Genomic DNA, 21,021 nt, shown 5'->3' on the forward strand with positions numbered 1-21,021 from the left:
CCCTTAGCTGCTCAAGAAGTCTGTTTGATGAACCAATTGATTCATAGTAATCAATTCACTCATCTACAACTCCAGTACATTGAATATTGGATTGCAGGAGTATTTCATCTAACTTTTGCTGCAGTCAAAGATAAACATTAATCTAGTGATTCACAACTGACATCTTCAGTGATTGTAGTCCTTTAATTTCACCGTCTTATGATTATCTATATATGCCACCCTCACCACTCTTTCTAGTCATAGTGCCCCCAGAAGGTTCGCCACACATGCTCCCTTTGATAGCCATATCTACCCCATAAATCAAACCACAATTCTCCCACAGATTTGCCTTACTCTATATAGAAAGCTAGGTCTGGGAAAGGTAGAACCGTGTTTCTTTTTTCAACCAATGTAACTATTTCTATAGCTCACAGCCAAGGCTCAGTTGAAAGCATATAACATAAGACAACAATAACACCAGTAATCACTTGGCTATTGTACTATTAGAATTAAACTTTTAATTCATTTGGTAAAATCTCATAAAAAAATTGCATCAGTGATTAATTGGTACAATTCAGAGAGAAATTACTGCTGGACAGGCAAGGATGCACGCCTGGAACAGAGTAATATCACAGGTGACTGACCACTACCCCTAGAACGTTGCGGCTGCCTTGACATCACAGTACCATGTAACATGTTAAGCTACTGCAGTACCATCAAAAAATCACAAAGAAAATAACAACGCACAAACAAAATAGATGCAAGCATTTTATACAAACTAAGCACTCATTCTGATATGATAAAATATGAGACTCTTAGCCAATATATTTTTATCAAAACACATCTGTGCCTGCCTACCGCCACCAAGGTGGTCTCAGGTCAGGCAGGTCCAACGCTAAACCTACTGAAGCCTTTGGGCATCTATGTTCAGGAGCACAGACTCTGCACATATGGTGTGCTGCTCCTAGTCACCTCTATGTGCATCCAGCAACCAATGAGAGGAGGAGCAAGCACAGCTATGTGTACCACCTAATCAAGGTGGTCTGTTTGATAGGAAAGGCAAAAGTGCACAGGAATCCTACTCAAGTTAAAATAGGAGCGCATTCACACTTGAACTAACCTGAGACCACCTTGGCGGGGGTAGGTAGGCATAGATGTGTTTTGATCAAAATATATTGGCTAAGAGTCTCACATTATATCATATCAGAATCAGGGTGTAGTCTATATATAATGCTTGCATCTATTTTGTGCATCAATATTTTCTTTCTGTGATTTTATTTATTTATAAATGTAGCCATTGACATCCGCATACAGGTCCTTCTAAAAAGAATTATCATATTGTGATAAAGTTCATTATTTTCTGTAATGTACTGATAAACATTAGACTTTCATATATTTTAGATTCATTACACACAACTGAAGTAGTTCAAGCCTTTTATTGTTTTAATATTGATGATTTTGGCATACAGCTCATGAAAACCCCAAATTCCTATCTAAAAAAATTAGCATATTTCATCCGACCAATAAAAGAAAAGTGTTTTTAATACAAAAAAGGTCAACCTTCAAATAATTATGTTCAGTTATGCACTCAATACTTGGTCGGGAATCCTTTTGCAGAAATGACTGCTTCAATGCAGGTAGGCATGGAGGCAATCAGCCTGTGGCACTGCTGAGGTGTTATGGAGGCCCAGGATGCTTCGATAGCGACCTTAAGCTCATCCAGAGTGTTGGGTCTTGCATCTCTCAACTTTCTCTTCCCAATATCCCACAGATTCTCTATGGGGTTCAGGTCAGGAGAGTTGGCAGGCCAATTGAGCACAGTAATACTATGGTCAGTAAACCATATACCAGTGGTTTTGGCACTGTGAGCAGGTGCCAGGTCGTGCTGAAAAATGAAATCTTCATCTCCATAAAGCTTTTCAGCAGATGGAAGCATGAAGTGCTCCAAAATCTCCTGATAGCTAGCTGCATTGACCCTGCCCTTGATAAAACACAGTGGACCAACACCAGCAGCTGACATGGCACCCCAGACCATCACTGACTGTGGGTACTTGACACTGGACTTCAGGCATTTTGGCATTTCCCTCTCCCCAGTCTTCCTCCAGACTCTGGCACCTTGATTTCCGAATGACATGCAAAATTTGCTTTCATCCGAAAAAAGTACTTTGGACCACTGAGCAACAGTCCAGTGCTGCTTCTCTGTAGCCCAGGTCAGGCGCTTCTGCCGCTGTTTCTGGTTCAAAAGTGGCTTGACCTGGGGAATGCGGCACCTGTAGCCCATTTCCTGCACACGCCTGTACACGGACGGTGGCTCTGGATGTTTCTACTCCAGACTCAGTCCACTGCTTCCGCAGGTCCCCCAAGATCTGGAATCGGTCCTTCTCCACAATCTTCCTCAGGGCCCGGTCACCTCTTCTCGTTGTGCAGCGTTTTCTGCCACACTTTTTCCTTCCCACAGACTTCCCACTGAGGTGCCTTGATACAGCACTCTGGGAACAGCCTATTCGTTCAGAAATTTCTTTCTGTGTCTTACCCTCTTGCTTGAGGGTGTCAATGATGGCCTTCTGGACAGCAGTCAGGTCGGCAGTCTTACCCATGATTGCGGTTTTGAGTAATGAACCAGGCTGGGAGTTTTTAAAAGCCTCAGGAATCTTTTGCAGGTGTTTAGAGTTAATTAGTTGATTCAGATGATTAGGTTAATAGCTCGTTTAGAGAACCTTTTCATGATATGCTAATTTTTTTTAGATAGGAATTTGGGGTTTTCATGAGCTGTATGCCAAAATCATCGATATTAAAACAATAAAAGGCTTGACCTACTTCAGTTGTGTGTAATGAATCTAAAATATATGAAAGTCTAATGTTTATCAGTACATTACAGAAAATAATTAACTTTATCACAATATGCAATTTTTTTTAGAAGGACCTGTATTTATCATATTATATAATGCAGAATGTTTTTATCTTTGTTTTTTTTTATCTTTTTCTGTGATTTTTGCTGCAGTACCATCAGGGGCACTGATATCCCCTCTCAGATTCATTCGTTACCTGAAAATATTTTGGTATGTGTGTGATATTGGTTAATATCCCTAAGCATAGCCCTACACTGTCTGTGATAGAGCACCTGCTCTCAGAATATTGACTCTATGAAAATAAAGCCTGTCTGAATTTCTGTAAAATTATAGATTTTGCTTATTAATATCAATAATGATCAACAGTAATATCTGGCCTTAAAAAGGCAAAATATTACCACGGTCAGTATTCCCCTTTTCCCCCTAGCTCGTGGGATTGTTATCAGTTTATACCACAGCTACATTATGTTGCCTTGGTATCACCAGGGATAACACACAACTCTGTAGATGTAACATAAGACACCTTTACTTAACTACAATTTCTAGGTACAACATATACAAATTCTTTCAATATCATGGTCCTATCAGTATACATACACCATATAACTGGCATATAGTCTATTAATATAGACAAAAGATAGCCTTAGAATGTATGGTGGTCCCACTTCCTCCACCTAAGGCCTCACAGGAAGCTGGTCTCGGCCAGCAATGCCCCAGTGGCTAGGTGTATTAACACCTGCCTACCCCCAATTCATTGTACCTGTGATGTAAGCACAGGAAGGGGCCGGGTCATGACTATAGAACCACATGGCAATGTGATGTTACTCACTCAACCATGTGTCTAGTTTAAATATCAAAACAGGTCTGAATCTCAGCCCTGTAATAATTTCGGTAGATTAGTACACCAACAGTAGGATTCCCCGAAACAAAAGGGTTCAAAAATATTAAGTGCTGGTCAAGTAACTAGATACCCCAGAACAAGTATATATGATATTACTCAGATCCTGGTGCTTCATTTTCCATCCTTGACTGTCAAGACTTGTATTGTGACACTAATGCTATTGCTGTCTGGGATTTTCCTATGCTATAGCTCTGCTATATTCCACAGCCTTCTCCACTTCAGAATAGCTGTAAAATAGAGAATCATTTTCAACATTGAGACAACAGGAGACAGGATCCTGCCCTTAAGAGCTTACATTCTTAAGAGGATAACTTCACTTTTCCCTGATAAAGTTTATACTATTTTTTATAATAACCAAACTGGGGTTGAAAATATATAGAGATGAGAAGACTGTGGATGGCTGATTCTCTAAACTCATACAATTCCCTCACAAATGCCTGGCTCTGTGTACAAGACTGAGGGATAGACACCATATGGTCTGTCCTGTGAAATCAACCAGGCGTAGCCCAAGGAGATAATTCCATCTGCCACGGAAAAAGAAGATTGTCCTGATTCACAATGGAAGGAAGTTATTTCTTTAGGTTTATGTCATTCACAATCTGCGAAGACAATTTATTGGTCAAGGTGAATGTTAATGATCAGATGAGATCAGCTGAGTGCTGGCAAATAGTAGTCCATGGTGGAAGGGACTGAATACGCTTATATTTCCAGCATGCATTGTATTATGGGAATTGGGTGTACAGGTTAGTCCTGACTAAACTTTGCTGTAAAATTAGCAGTTACCTCTGAGGGAAAAAGCACTACCACAGAAAACGGTGCAGTCATTCCCAGTTCTAGTTTTATTTGGCGCTTACTGAAACTATTTAATAATGTTATAATCACCAGTGTCTTGAATTGTAAAATCAGTGAAGCAGCACAGAAGTGTTTAGAATTTCAGTATTCAAAATATTTGCATGTTTTAATGAAAATTATTATTTATTTTACTTAAAATATCTTTGGCTGTTTCTCCAACTTTAAAATGAATTTCACCAAATCTTAAGCTCTTAACATTAAGATTTGCACACTGGCATATTTACTAATCCTATAGATGTTGTGAACTCAGGTTGTCTAGATCTACCAGATTTGCAGTAGATTTATCACAGGGGCTCAGGCTGGCTGATAAATGAGGTGCAGTGATAGACACTTTTCTCTGACTATATACCAGTTATTAGTTGGCTTACGCTGAGACATACGAGGCGTAAACTAGCGCGAAACAGCCGTCACCGCGAACTTTCCAAACACTTTGACACTGTATGGTCCAAATACTTAGTTGGATGAATAAAGGCTCTTTTTTTATCAGCACTGGTGAGTGCCGCCTCTTCTATTTTTCATCTAGAATTGTTACTGTCTTTGAATTTTGGGGCTGTGCACCACTATGTGTTTAAAAGGGTGTTAGAGGACCTGATGCACTTACCTGGGACACTCGGCAGTGCCGCCTGCATTTACTTTTCTACTATTACCACTTACGTTGAGACATAAACAGATAATATAGTATGGGGCAGATTTTCTAATGCCTGTATTACACAGGATAATTAAGCAAGGGATTGTCGGGAGGGAACTGTTCCCTACCAGCAATCGCTTGCGAGCTAGCGGAGGAGACCGCTTCTATTACATACAACAGTCTCCTCTGCAGCATGTGGAGGAGCAATCGCTATTCCAACGCTCGTCCCTATACTGTCTAGTGGTTTAAGCATGCTTAAAGGATAACTGTCATATTATTTTTTATTTTTTTGGTATTGGATTGTGGTGATATATATAATATCTCCTTGGTGGCCGTATTGCAACGTTTCACTGTGTATTCAATTACCCCTTAATTCCACATTTTTGTTCCCTGTACTGCCTACTTTTACCTGTGCTTAAAATAGGGTTGCTAGGCATGGTCCGTCTATCTGTTGATAGACGGAGCACACAGCGTGCAGGCTCAAATTACTGACAGCCAGGGACTGTAAGTAAATGATTAAAGCCAGATCCTCCCCAGCAGCTGATAACAGTGCCTGGGCTGTGTGCACTTCTCCCTGTCCCTGCACTTGGCAGACGCTCCCTCACTCAGCAGAGCTGGAGAATGCAGAGTTGGTTCAGCGCAGACCAGGGAAGGGAGATCTGCCGTCTGCTCAGTGTATAAATGAAACCAACATGTGGTAAGAGGACCCCTTTGTGCTGCAGGAGATTAACCCTTTAGGGGGAGGGCTCTGGTTACTGAGACTTTTGGGGGGCTATTGTTACTGGCTAGTGAGGCCAGGCGGGATTAGCCTCAGGGTGAGGGCAGTGGTGGCCATCTTAACTGAATAGTGAGATTGCAGTTTTATGCAGACTGGTTGCTAAGGGCTGAATCTTATTAAATATGGGGTAAGTCAGTCTAATAGGAACTGATTCTGGAATATCATGTTATTAGTAACTACATATATGAAAAGTGAAATTAGGGTCTAAATATGACAGTTATCCTTTAAAGATCAGAAATGTCCGATCGGGCAATCGGCAGCAGTATTACACTTGCAAGATGATTGCTAATGAGCGTTCGGTTGATTATCGGACGAAAAATTGGTCAGTGTAATACAGCCTTTAGACTGGCATTTCGTTGCTGTTGAGATTTGTATCAGCTTTAAGGAGCATGACTAAAGTCCGCTATGAGCAGGTGTAGATTTGCAATATTATCTGGGATTAGTGTTAATAAATCTGTATAACTCTTAGAGACCACATCTCTCAGTAATTTGCCCGCTTTTTTCAACTTTTGGCAAGAACTGTGCTAAAAGTGAGTTTTCAACCTCATTGACCTAAAAAAAACTGTAAGGCCCATTACAGACAAGCGTGTCCGGATGCGTTCCAGGTGCATTGCGGCAAACTCGCGCGAGTAGGTACCCAATTGCAGTCAGTTTTGACTGCGAATGCGTTCCGTTCAGTTTTTATCGCGCGGGGAGCACTGCGTTTTGCACGCGCGTGATAAAAAACTGAATGTGGTACCCAGACCCAAACTTCTTCACTGAAGTTCAGGTTTGGGTTCAAGGTTGTGTAGATGTAATTATTTTCCCTTATAACATGGTTATAATGGGAAAATAATAGCATTCTTTAATACAGAATGCTTAGTACAAGGTCAATGGAGGGTTAAAAAAAAAAAAAAAAAATTAACTCGCCTCCTCCAATTGATCGCGTAGCTGCTGGTCTCCAGTTTTTTCTTCAGGACCTGTCAAAGGATCTGTGATGACGTCACTGAGCTCATTACATAGTCCAATCACATGGCCCATCACCACGGTGATGGACCATGTGATGTGATGTCACCACAGGTCCTTTAGCCGGCAGCTCATGATTAAAGAAGTAAGAAGAGATCGACAGCTACGCGATCAAGGAGGAGGGGAGTTCATTTTTTTTAAACCTCAATTGACCTTTTACTAAGCATTCTGTATTAAAGAATGTTGCTATTTTCCCTTATAACCATGTTATAAGGGAAAATAATACAGTAAATAGACTGTTATCTTAGCAACCATGCGTGAAAATCGCACCGCATCCGCACTTGCTTGCGGATGCTTGCGATTTTCACGCAGCCCCATTTACTTCTATGGGGCCTGCGTTGAGTGATAAACGCAGAATATAGAGCATGCTGCGATTTTTACGCAACGCACAAGTGATGTATGAAAATCACCGCTCATGTGCACAGCCCCATAGAAGTGAATGGGTCCGGATTTAGTGCGGGTGCAATGCGTTCAACTCTCGCCCGTGTGAAAGGGGCCTAATAGTGATACCTTCTTTATAATGTCAACACAGTGCACACTCATATTCTGTAAAGCATATATGTTTTACATAAAAAGTTGATTTCATAGATTAAGCGATGACACATTCCCTTTAAAGCAGATGTATAATAATAATATAAAAACCACAGGACAATGTTTGAAGGCAGTTTATTTCTAGTTGCCAAGATGTCTGCTGATGCAGTATGGGACCACAATAGGAGCAGTAATTGCAGGCTGTGTGCATGTATCTCTGCATACCATTATCCCAATTTCTTACTCGCTGAAACAAGCTCTTGTATACCTATGTTTCATCATATGGAGATACAGGCACAGCATATAACAGAATATGCACTATTTAATATGTCCTGATCATAGATTTTTTTTCTCAGTTTGTGTGCAACCATGTTTTTGTCCATCTGTTTTATAGCTGCACTATAGCTTGCAGTATGATTGCTGTGTTTTTTACTTTCTAGACTGTGATGGGTGTAATGTTGGACTTTTTTTAATCTTTTTTTTTATGGCAATTCTTTTTAAAAAGGTTTTCTAGTTATGAGTATACATTTTTTTTTAAAGGTAACCTGTTACCATTAAAATGCAAAATAGTCTGCATGTTGCAGAGCAGAAGGAGCTGATCAGATTGATACATAGCTTTGTGGAAAAATATTCAGAAGACTATTTCATTCATTTTAAATTCCTGCTGTTTCTGGGCTTTGAAGTCATAAAATAGGTCCTATCAGTGACTGACAGCTAGCTCTGATAGGACCGCCTGCTTGACGTCAAAGCCCAGAATGGGCACGGATATAAATGAATAAAGTTTTACATAATTTTTTTATATAAAACTATGCATCAGTCTGCTCAGCTCCTCCTGCTCTATAAACTGCTGCCTGCAGCTCAGACACCATGTTCAACGTGACAGGTTCTTTTTAACTACAAGGGAACTTGCCAGCAAGTGTTCAGTTTTTGCTGCAGCTCCACCACAAGTATGAAGAGTTACGCTACAGATTAAGGGCTCATGCACAAAACCGTATACTTGGTCCACGTCCGATCCGCATTCTTCATTTCAAGGGGCCGCAAAAGATGTGGACAGCACATTGTGTGCTGTCCGCATTCACACGTCATTTCTGCATCCCATCAAAAACGTAGAACATGTCCTATTCTTGACTATTTACATTTCTATTGAAGTGAAAAAGAAAACGGCAGCATGCACATGACAGGGATCCATGTTCTGCGCATCTGCGAGTTTTGGACCACAAAACATATATGGTTATGTGCATGAATCCTAAGTTAATGGGCTGTTTGTGTGATGCATGGATGTTATTGGTGCTCCAAGGAGAGGGAAAGGTGCTCTTTATAGTCACTCTGTGCACGCTTTGCAGGAGGTTCAGAATGAGGGACGTCCTCTATTTAATCAGAATGCACCGATAGGTTGCTTGGAAATGTACGTTATAAGCCAGACAATATCATCACTAGCATATACCGTAGAACAGAAAAATTCAGACCATGTTAAGTATTTGGGTCTGGGGCTATTTTTGACTGGTACGTGATCAATAAGATTTCCATTTCCAGTAAAATAAAATATTCCTGTGACTTCCTTTTCAAATTTAAATGATAGTTTTTTTATGTGTGTTTGTGTTCGCTGACAGCCATTATACTTCAGTAATGGTAAGGAAGGAAGGAAAACATTCTAAACAGGATAAAATAAAATCATTTAATATATTAACCTAAATAAAGAATGATTTCAGGTACTTGCGAACCATTTTCACATGAGGATGGATGAGTAAATGTATGTGCTTCGGTGGGAGTGCTCTTCTTTTCCATTAATTGTGATGCATTCTATAGTAATGGAAATGCTTTCATTTGGTTCCAGGACTTTCTGTTATTTTAGTCATTGTACACATTAACAGATGAACACAGTAGCAGTCTGATGTATCTGCTTTGTCTATATCGTTAATCGCTTCCTTGGCAACATTGTAGACCTCTGCTTACAAACAATAATATTGAGCAAGGCTCTTTGAGACGTCTATGACATGGCAGTAGTTCTGGGAGGCAGGAGGTCTTTTCGTAAAGCTGCACTAGTTCTATCCTACCTGACCTTCAACATGGAATTCTAACTTCCCCGCACACTTAGTGGTCACCAAGGTAACAGTTTCAAGATCAGTCATTTCAGTATTTCTGTATTTGAGTTTCTGTATGTTTGAGGAAATATATTGCATTGCCAGAGATGTGTTTTTGTAGGAATATAATAAAAGTAGCTCATCTTGTACAATACAGTAAATACGTCTGTAGAGATCCATTCACTATGCTTGTTATAGTATTTAAGAAAGTTCAGCATCCTGGTAAAGGGACATTGACATTGAGTTCACATCACCGTTTAGCTTTCTGTTCTTCTGATCCGCCAGAAGAAGAAAAAAAAACTGGATCCTGTAAATAAAAAAAACGATTCTGTTTTTAGGGGTCGTTTACTATCAGATATGTCATGTAAATAACCTTTCTGGCGCAATCTGCGACTTTTCCCCACTCATGGCAGGTCTAAAAAAAAGGAGCGTGGTGTTGGCGGGAAAGGGGGCAGGCCCATCTTATTTATAATTTTCTACGGCTGTTATAGGTGTAGAAAGTGGTCTAAATCTACGCCAGTAAGGGAGCTGGCATAGATTTAGACCAGAGGTGGGTTCGCCAAAGTTGTGTAGAGGCCGGCCATTCTACTTCAATTTGGCGCATCCACCGCCAGCTAAAGGGTATTTAGACCGGTGTCTAAAACACCGGTCTTAATAAATGACCCCCTTAGCGCACACGTCCTTGAGGAGAACTGAGGGATCTGCCACAGCAGACGGCTGAGCATGGAATCGTTTTGATGTACAGTTTACTGTAGAATTATTGTTATAAGTAAGATGTAACGGCATATATATTGTATCTGAAATAGGATGTACACTGGGTACGGGAAAGAGGCAGGCAGCAAGCTGTTGCTCTCCTCACATTGGTTTCTCGACATTTCAGGACCGTATTATATCCATTAAAGATTGATATCTATTTAGCCTCCATAGTCTTGAATGCCATTAAAAAAATAATGTATTTATTATAAAAAAAACTTGCTTGTGTGCAAATCAGTAGAAAGCAATAGTTGTCGCTTTTCTAGACTTTCGTATTTATGTGGCATATAGGTGATCAGCCAACTGACTTGACCAGGAACAGTTCTGTCTGAGTTTATGCTGCAGGTTTTCTCAGCAGTACGTGGATGAGACTTCTCAATGATCTTTTGGGATCCTTCACTTCTATGGGAGTTACAGAAACAGCGTAGCACAGCCCTATTGGTTAATTACTCGTGTCATTCTGTGGCACATCTCAGCCATTCATGGAATTCCCATTGTAGGACCCTGGTTGTACAATGGGTTGTCCATGAAGTACTGAGATGGGAACAGCCCTTCAACAGCATGGCTGTTTGTGCAGGTTTGTTGTGCCCATGTAGATTAAAAACAAGCTTCAACTTTTCCATAAATTATTTGTTTTCTAGATTCTCAAGTTTCCAGGTTTTAAAAAATAAATTCAATGAAAAGTTGTGAAATTAGTTTATATCTAAAAGATGAAAATCTTCCCCAATCGTTTGTTGATCACTTGGGTGCATGACCCGTTAGAAGAGAGATTGGATGCAGTGGAATCAGAGGTCACTGTGGCTGGAACAAGACAGATGGATAAGATTAATATGACTATAGATAGACATCATGAAGACTGAGAGAATAGATAGATGATAGAAAGATAGATAGTATACAAGTATATTAGAACCTGTGCACCATTATGGAATAAAGAAGCTTTATGTACTGAAAGCACAATATCGCTTCAGTAGGTAAACTCCAGCACCAATGTCTCAATGGTCCAACTGATAGCCCACATTGTACGGGTTATACAAGCTCATAATTAGATGAGAAATGGGGTCTTGCTGGTGAAAATAGTAGTTGAACAGTGCTGACCTATGTAATTACAAGTAGTGACAGTAAGAACATTGCAGTAAGAGCATTTTCAAAAATGATTTGCCTTTAGAATAAAGAGAGTGACAGCTCCGCAGCAGGAATATTCCTGATCACGGCAGCCTGTTTCCACTAATGTGGTAGGCAGCTAGTCTCTCCCTAATGCTGTACACCTGCTTTCTTAATAGACTGCGTTAATTTAACAAGTTTATCATGGAATTTCTTATTTTGTTTCCAGTGAAAATGCCACGTGCTAAACGCTATAGTCATAAGTGTTTAACTCTTGTAAAGTTTTGGAGAACACTCATTTGAATCCATTAGGATCACACAGTAGAAAAGAACTGCAGACGTAGCGGTTCACACAGGAGAAATGAAAATATGCCACTAAGCTGCTTTACATGATTGTCTGTGATTGCCTACCAGGTAGACGACTAATGTACTTTCGTTAAAAATCGCAAATCAAATAAAGCAGCCATTTGGAGGACAGCTTAAGTCTACGTAATATTGTCAAGGTTAGATGTGTGTTATAACTATTACTGTGCTCATTCATCATTCAGAAATATACACACTGTGGTTGATTTACAGGTTTGAGAAGCAAATATATATTTTATTCAATGTGACATGTTTATATAGCATTGAGTTATGGAGATTCGCACACACTTCCTGTTTTGGTTTTGATTATCATTTCTTTGCCATGCTTTGGTACTGTTTAAGCTATGGGGGAGATTTAGGACAACTATTAAACCGTAAATCTGTCTTTGTTGCCCATACCAACCGATAATAGCACAGATTTCATCTCGTATTCTGCTTTTAAAAAATAAAAGGCCATAGCAAAAGATTTCACCTTTTCATTTTCATAACATCTTTGGAAAATCTGATTGGTTACTATGGGCAACTAAGCCAGTATTTTTTCGCATTATTAATTATTTCAGTAATTTAGTTGTGGCAAAAACACACAGTAGATCTTTAACACAGGAGATGATTTTCTTATGCCCTTCCTCTCATTATCCGCTGCTCGTTTCCATGGTTACAGACCACCCTGTAATCCAGCAGTGGTGGTCGTGCTTGCACACTATAGGAAAAAGCATCAGCCTCTCTGGTGACAGAGAACACAGGAGCGCACATAGGCTAATGCTTTTTCCTATATTGTGCAAGGACAACCACCACTGATGGATTGCAGGGTGGTCTGTAACCATGGAAACGAGCAGTGTATAATGTGATAGAAAAATGAATCCAGCCAAGGAAGCAATATGGACAATCACAATACATTAGCAAGTAACTTGTAGTAAATGCCACTTACTGAAGTGAGACAACCCCTTTAATATCAGAATTATATATTGTCTTAAGGGTAAAACTTTTAAGAAAACCTATGATAGTCATCAGATTTATTAAATAAGAACTGGTCATGCCAATTTATATACCTTAAGATGTCTTCATGGAATGTGGAATTCAAATCTGACAGTATACAATTTATTTTTTAATGATTTTCTCTGAAAATGTTTTCAGTTTAATCGCCACTGGATGAAATGCTCAAGATGAAGTGCAAAAACAAGTAGATTTAATTTAGTTACTGTAATAGAGACGCAGACAATCCACTTTAAACAGATACTTATTCTTTTGCATAATTTCACAGAGCTGTATAAGTTTCTAGATTGATGCCATCTGGTTACATGGTTTACAGAAAGTTCAGTCCTATACATGTTTTGTATACCTTTCCATTTATCCTTATTTTAATTTTATTTTTTGTCCTTTCAGCTCGAAAGTCAAAAAAGTTGGGAAAATTAAAAGGAGTTAATGAGGAACACCAGCAACCACCACCACATCAACAGCCTCCACTACAAAGTCCAAAAGAGGAACCAACATTCACATCCACGTCAAAAGAAACCTCTGTATCCACAAACACAACTATCGTTCCAATTATATCTACTGTATCCCCTGGACTTTCCCTGTCAGCAGCTGTAATACTTGAAAACATTGAACCTGAAATAGTGTTTGCAGGATATGACAATGCCCAGCCAGACACAGCGGAGCACCTCTTGTCCAGCCTCAACCGTTTGGCTGGGAAGCAGATGATACAGGTGGTAAAATGGGCAAAAGTAATTCCAGGTAAATGCACCAAGTGTTTGATTTTCAACCAACATATTTACAGAAGCATCTCATACAATGATTCAAACACTGGACTCATTTGGATTGTCAGGAATACTGTGCATTCAGAAAGTCTTCAGAGCTCAAACCCTTTCACTTTTTTCACATTTTGTTATGTTGCAGCCATGTGCTAAAATAAAAAAAATCTCAAATTGTCCCCCATCACTCTGCACTCTATAACCCATAATGACCAAGTGAAAACAAAATAATCTTTGCTAATTTATTGAAAAGGAAAAAACTAAAATCTTGCATTGACATAAGTATTCAGACCCTTTTTACTCTTTACTTAGTTGAAGCACCTTTGGCATCCATTACGGCCTCCAGTTTTCTTGGGTATGATGCCACAAGGCTTGCACACCCAGATTTGGGGATTTTCTGCCATTCTTCTCAAGCTGTGTCAGGTTGGATGGGGATCGTTGATTAACAGCCATTTCAGGTCTCTCCAAAGATGTTTGATGGGATTCAAGTCAGGGCTCTGGCTGGGCCTCTCAAGGATATTCACAGAGTTGTCCCTAAGACACTTGTGTGTTATCTTGGCTTTGTGCTTAGGGTCATTGTCTTGTTGGAAGGTAAACCTTCTGCCCAGTGTGAGGTCCAGAGCCCACTGGATATCTCTGTACTTAGCTCTATTTAGCTTTTCCTCAACTCTGACAAGTCTCCCTGTCCCAGTTACTGCCCCCCCTTCCCCCACAGCATTATGTTGCCACCACCATGTCTCACTATAGGGATGATATTGGGCAGTGCCTTGTTTGCTCCAAACATTACGCTTAGAACTGAGGCATCAGACCAGAGAATACTTTAGGTGCTTTTTTTGCAAACTATAGTGTGTGCCCAAAATTAGCTTTTTTTTTGCCAGTTTTCCAATGCAGAAGGGATTAAAAAATTTCCACCAATATTTATATCACAGAGGTACTTCAAAGTTTGCATCGCAAAGTTACAATGCACAAAATGATTTGCAGTTGCTATTTGCTGTTATTTACTTTATATACTTTTGTAAAGTTTTATTCATGTTAAGATGAAAAAGAGTAGAGTGTTTAGGAAATGTGTCCCTCTGCTATATGAGACCCTAGCAGGGAAGAGCTTTATTAGTTAGCTGCGGTCATCTCTAGGCTCCACATTTAGCAGCAGTAGAACTAAGAAGGCATTATATAAGCATTAATTCAGCTCTCCCTGCACAACATGAGAATGCTTAACATTACAGCTTGGAATTGCTGAGCATTGTGGAACTAGCTTTGCTTTTTTCCATTATGTGTTGTTTTAGGCCATCTTAAAAAAATGCTGATGGTCTACCAGGCACTCTCCAGCCATTCAGATAAGTATCATCCTTAGTTTACCCATACCCAGAGCAGTTGGCTTCTTAAACTACAATTCTTATAATGTCTAAAGACTTAATAGCTAAATCAATTTTATAAACTTTCAACACAATGCACCTTTATAAAGTATAAAGCAACATATTACAGGTTCTAATTAAAGTCTCAAGGGTGGCTCCAGGATTTTCAGTGCCCCCTAATGGTGGTAGTGTGGTATCATGGCATTTGCGGCAACCTCCGTATCGTAATCTTGGATTTAATGCAAGCTAGGACCAGTACAAGATTTATACTGCCATGTATTTGCAAACTTACTCCACTTTATGTTTTACGTTATGGACTTCAGTGTTCCTTACTGTGGGATTATTCCTTTCCTTCAGGATTTCGAAACCTGCCTCTTGAGGACCAAATTACTTTAATTCAGTACTCCTGGATGTGCCTGTCTTCGTTTGCTTTGAGCTGGAGGTCGTATAAACATGCAAACAGCCAATACCTGTATTTTGCTCCAGACCTGATATTTAATGAGTAAGTATAAGAGGTGTTGAGGTTTCATGTACATCTTTTATGTCTTGAGCATCTTGGTGGTTCAACTTTTAATTTGGTTTGCTGAATTACAAACATGGAAATGGCTTTTATATAACCAGCCTTAAAGAGGTTTTCTCATCATGACCTATTAGGGCATATGGAAATAGGAGACAGGGTTCCTTACTCAAGATCCTCCTCTGCAAGCCAAAATAGAGAGCTGCTAATATTTGAATGACAGCATGTAAAAGTATATTTCTTTTATAGCAGCCGCTGCAGGAGAAATTTTAGTACGACACATCTTCCTTTTGCAAATTGTGGCGGTCTCAGGACCTAATAAAGGGGTTGTTTGTGATAAGACAACCACTCTAAGAATAAGTGAAGTGTGTCAGCCATTGGTGTTACACTTTTGTTTGACCATTGCTCCTAGAGAGCTATATTCATCCTCTTCAAACATTATCCAATCCTTTCTTCATAAAACGTCCGAGAAGCTGGGTAAGAGATGATTTGCTCTCATTTAAAGGACACTAGAACATTTTTCTCATTCACAAACATGCTTTGTTTCTGTGATGCTTTTTAAATCATCATCTTTTTCTCATCCCCCAAAACATGAAGTTAGAAAATGTGTACTGAAAGAACATTATTTTTCATTTCTTCAGAACCCTAAGAAGAGTGGATAGGCATTTATCTTTTTAAACCAATATATTCAAGTTAATTTTGCTCTTTGCTGTATAAAGTAATCTTGCCGAGCTGAGATATTTCTTCACTGCAGATTTTTAGTTTTCCATTTATCCGAGTAGCATAGACGTTTTATTGCTTATTCACTATTTTCATTTCTTATTCCCTTGAGTGGGATGCTCTTTAGTACAAATATTTAACATGTAAGAAGGGGGAGGGGGAGTCTCTTGTGATTGAAATTGGTTTTCCCACAAGTTAACTTGTATGTATTAAATCCCGTTCAGTTACTGGAGATGTGAAAAGCCTTAGGCTGCAATGAATTTAGGAACTTTCTGGTATGCTAGCAATACAGTAGACAGACAGACAGGAGGACAGATATATAATGAGACAATTGGGTAGAGATCAGTAGATATGATAGATATTCAACTTGAAAAATGAGGCAGCACTCCAATGTGGGTAAAGAGTCGTGTACCCGCTTTATTACCCCAAAAAGCATTTTGGGGTATTAAAGTGGGTCCACCACCCTTTCACCCCATTGTAGTGCTGCTTAATTTTTTCAAGTTGAATCTCAGGACTATCAGCCAAACGTCTTGGAGGAATTGCACCCAGTATTTGCATCTGTTTGTGACTGCTGCTGTTGTTTCTCTTTTATAGATAGATACCAGTAGATATATATGATAGATAGATAAATAAATAAAATCTTTATTCTTTTCTGTACTTTATTCCGTTACTGTTCTTCTGAAAACATGGAAGCAAATTGAGAGACAACCTGCCCCTGAGATTGAATCTTTATTCTGCTTTCCTGTAACTAGTCAGTGCCTCTAATACCATAGGTCACACTAGGGCTGGGCAATATGGCCTAAAATCTATATTGCGATATAAATTGAAGCATGTGCGATATATTGCCATATATTATTTTCTTCTGTATGTATACAAATTACATGGCTATCATCATCCATGTCCCCCAGCCAGCGCCATCAGCCCCATGCCATTTGCCATCATCCATGTCCACCAGCCAGCGCCATCAGCCCCATGCCATTGCCACCATCATCATGTCCCACAGCCAGCGCCATCAGCCCCATGCCATTTCCATATCATCCATATCCCCAGCTAGCGCCATCAGCCCCATGCCATTGCCACCATCATCATGTCCCCCAGCCAGCGCCATCAGCCCCATGCCATTGCCACCATCATCATGTCCCCCAGCCAGCGCCATCAGCCCCATGCCATTGCCACCATCATCATGTCCCCCAGCCAGCGCCATCAGCCCCATTAAATTGCCACCATTATCCATGTCCCCAAGCCAGGGCCATCAGCCCCATGCCATTGCCATCATCATGTCCCCCAGCCAGCGCCATCAGTCCCATGTCATTACCACCATCATCATGTCCCACAGCCAGCGCCATCAGCCCCATGCCATTGCCACCATCATCATGTCCCACAGCCAGCGCCATCACTCCCAGGCCATTGCCACCATCATCATGTCCCACAGCCAGCGCCATCAGCCCCATGCCATTGCCACCATCATGTCCCACAGCCAGCACCATCAGCCCCATGCCATTGCCACCATCATCATGTCCCCCGGCCCTCGCCATCAGCCCCATGCCATAGCCATCCATCCCCCGGTAGATTCAGGCCCCTACTAATATACTTACCTTTCCTGCAGGGTGCGCGGCTGGCTGATGGAGTCCGCAGGAGACGGACCACATCTTCTTCCCAGCATGCACTGGGAGGGACCTGAGGTCACACACAGCGTCAGCCAGCGCGCTGACAATGTGTGCACGCAAGGCCCTGGCCAGTGCATCGCGGTTCAGAGTCGGGAGTCCACGGAGCGGTAAATGAGAAGCTTCTTCAATTCACTACCGCTCCGTGGTCCTCTATCACGATATGGCGATATAGCTAAAATCTCTATTGTTGCCTGAATTTATTGCGATAATATTATATATCATTTATATCGCCTACCCCTAGGTCACACATGGCAAAATCATAGTAGACATATGGATATATGTAAGCACTCTGGTTGAATGTGGTTTTGGCTTCCTAAAATAACTTCCTAATATTTAAAGCAATTGACTGCACTAGATTGAGTCACTGGGTCTGTGGAGAATGAGCGGAAATTGTAATTATTAGAGAGATGAACTTGGATGAACTGCCCGTTCTATAAGGGGAATATTTGTTTTCTGTCTCTCTATACATGTAGAAAAAAGAAAATGTATTTCAGTCCTATTGTGATTTTAATGCTTGTATTGGTGATATTCTGACATTTCTATTCCAAAAGCTGTTAAGTAAAAGTTAAAATATTTTTTGCAAATCTCTACCTGTAATTAGTGCAAGGGTTTTATTCTGTAGTCTGATTGCCTTGTTTTGTGTGTTGGGAATGATGGCCAATTCACAAGGATAAAAAAACGATATCCATGATGTAATGCACTCAAGAAATGTATTGATATAAAACATATGCAAAGAGGTATCTCCCATAGGTTGTTTCTGATCGTGGAGGTATGACACCTGGGATCCCTGATAAGTTTTTTGAGAGGACCTTCTGCAGCTCTGGGCTAGTGATACAATGGACAGCACTGTGCATGGTAAACTGAGAGAAGGCAGCAGCGCTCACCAGGCCTGCAGTTTCCTCAAAACAGCTGATCAGCATGGTTCCTGGGTGTCAGACCCCCACTGATCAAATATCCCAAGGATAGGTCATCAGTATAAAAAAGTCGGGAAAACTCCTTTTCAACAAGCCTTGGAACATGAAACTAGCCAATCCATATCTCCTTTAGCAGATAGCTGTTTCCAGGTACTTGGCTCTCATCAGTATAGTGTAGGATTCTGGCTGGCTGAGTATAAAAGGCCAGCAAACACCCATCAAATCATTCAGCCTAGTTAATATAATTGCACCTATTTTCCATTCCTCATCCTAAATTAAACTGCAAAGTGCAACTTACCTAACAATAACCACAGGGAGAAAATGGTGACACCCAACCAATAAAAACCTGCTTTAACCTTGCAGAGTGACATTCAGCCATGGTAAATATTAGAGATGAGCGAATCGAATCCTACGAAGTGGAATTCGATCCGAATTTCAGGATAAATTCAATTTGCTTAGAAGCTGAATTTCCTTGTGCATCGTGTCAGCGATTTGATTTAACCTGAAATAGTATAAAAAAAAAAAAATCTAACTTACCTCCTCCATTTGCTCACAATGGGCCCCCAGCCTCCATCTTGCTTGAAGATCTCAGCCGGTGCGAGATTACATCATCACGCCACACAGGATTTCAGCCAAGATCTCCAAGCAAGATGGCGGCAGCCAGCCGTTGCGATCAAATGGAGGCGGTAAGTTTGATTTTATTTTTATTGTTAATTTTACACTCAGATCATGTATGAATGCGGCATCTGAGGGGTAAAATGACGGGGTGGCTCTATCGCAGCTCACGGTCATTGCACCCGCTACTTACAAAAAAAATTTGCTTCGTGACAAAGTAGCTCGTCACTAAGCGAATTTTTTTGGGGGAAATTCAGTGAATCAGCCGAATCGAACTTTTAAGAAATTCGCTCATCTCTAGTAAATATGATAGTCACCATTTACTTGCCTATGTTTTCAGATGATAATTTGTTTGCAGCCTCAGAAATTTGGGATTAGCATTGCATAATGTTCTGTAAGACTGCGGCTACCTCTTAATGACCTTTTGGTTATAAAGCCTGTAATTCTTCTTGGTATTCTGATTTCTATAGTAACCGTAAGCAGGATAAATTCACACAACAAGCTGTACGGTTAGGGAAGTGGCTTTCTTTCAATGTGAACATCTTGTCTGCTTACCTGTAGATCTAATATCATTGACTTTTTAATTGGTTTTAACATCTACTCTATGACATTGGTGTGTTTTTTATGCTATCTTGTCTGAAATAGTGGAAGTTAATTTATGTTAATAAACTATGTTTATGTTATATATTTGCCTCTTACGGACAAGTTACATACGCTCATTTTTTCTGTTACATTGTGAAATCTATCATTTACATTTTGGGGCACTTTGTAATGATTATCATCAGAGGGATCACTTCAGGCTCATGGGTTCCAATGCAATATCATTAACTGGGCCTCCATTTACTTTGATATTTTGGTCTCCCTCAGGTACTAGGCCACAGGTGACATTGCTACCTCGGCACTCCTTATGACTACACCCAATTAGCATTAAAATTGTAAACTATATTTCGTCAAAGTTGTAAGAAGTAAATGCATGCAGCACTGTAGACAATATAGTTACTGATCTTAAAGATCACTTTCTAGTTATCTTAAATCACTTGACCTTGGGAAATATTGCATTCATGAAATGGCTAAACTCACAAATGTGCAGTATTTTTCCTGACATTTATTAGAAATATAAATTCTGTGCCAGCATCACCTCTGCTCCAGCACTTTAAGGTAGGATATAGTTACTAGTCCCTGATTCTGGACCCGAGGAATCTAACTTGAGTAAATTTCTTTTAATGCTGCGTATGGATAGATGGTGCTGGATGGGACCAGTAGGAAAGACATTGGGCCTTATACATAAACAACGTGAAGTTTTGTGTACAGACCCTCAACAGGGCCTTACACAGTACATACAGATCTGTATTAGTTACAAAGCCTTAAAAGGTTCATTTGAGATTTTGACATTGATGGCCTCTCTTCAGGATAAGTCATCAATATCTGACCAGTATACAGTGTACAGCACTGTGCTTGGTAAACTCTGAGGGAGCCTTAGCACTTACCGGAGTGGCGCAGCCTCTTCAAACAGCTGATTGGTGGGGGTCCCCCAACGATCAGATATTGATGACCTATCCAGAGAATAGGCTATCCACATCATAATTTTGGACAATATTTATAAACACTCAGTGGGCCACTGTTTGGAACCTCTCTGAAGCTTCATCTTTTGGGGAAGAATATCT

General features: G+C 40.2%; 1 protein-coding gene across 2 annotated transcripts in view; it reads left to right on the forward strand.

Annotated features, from left to right (window-relative positions):
• Positions 1-21,021, forward strand: part of NR3C2 (nuclear receptor subfamily 3 group C member 2) — a 331,201-nt gene that overhangs the window by 266,799 nt on the left and 43,381 nt on the right. For both annotated transcript variants that reach the window (XM_044300367.1, XM_044300369.1), the window contains exons 5-6: positions 13,205-13,555; positions 15,282-15,426. In XM_044300367.1, the coding sequence (XP_044156302.1) occupies positions 13,205-13,555; positions 15,282-15,426 (496 nt within the window). The remainder of the gene's footprint in view (positions 1-13,204; positions 13,556-15,281; positions 15,427-21,021) is intronic.

This window comes from Bufo gargarizans, chromosome 1 (genome assembly GCF_014858855.1).
Source record: "Bufo gargarizans isolate SCDJY-AF-19 chromosome 1, ASM1485885v1, whole genome shotgun sequence".
In the NCBI taxonomy this organism is placed as follows: domain Eukaryota; kingdom Metazoa; phylum Chordata; class Amphibia; order Anura; family Bufonidae; genus Bufo; species Bufo gargarizans.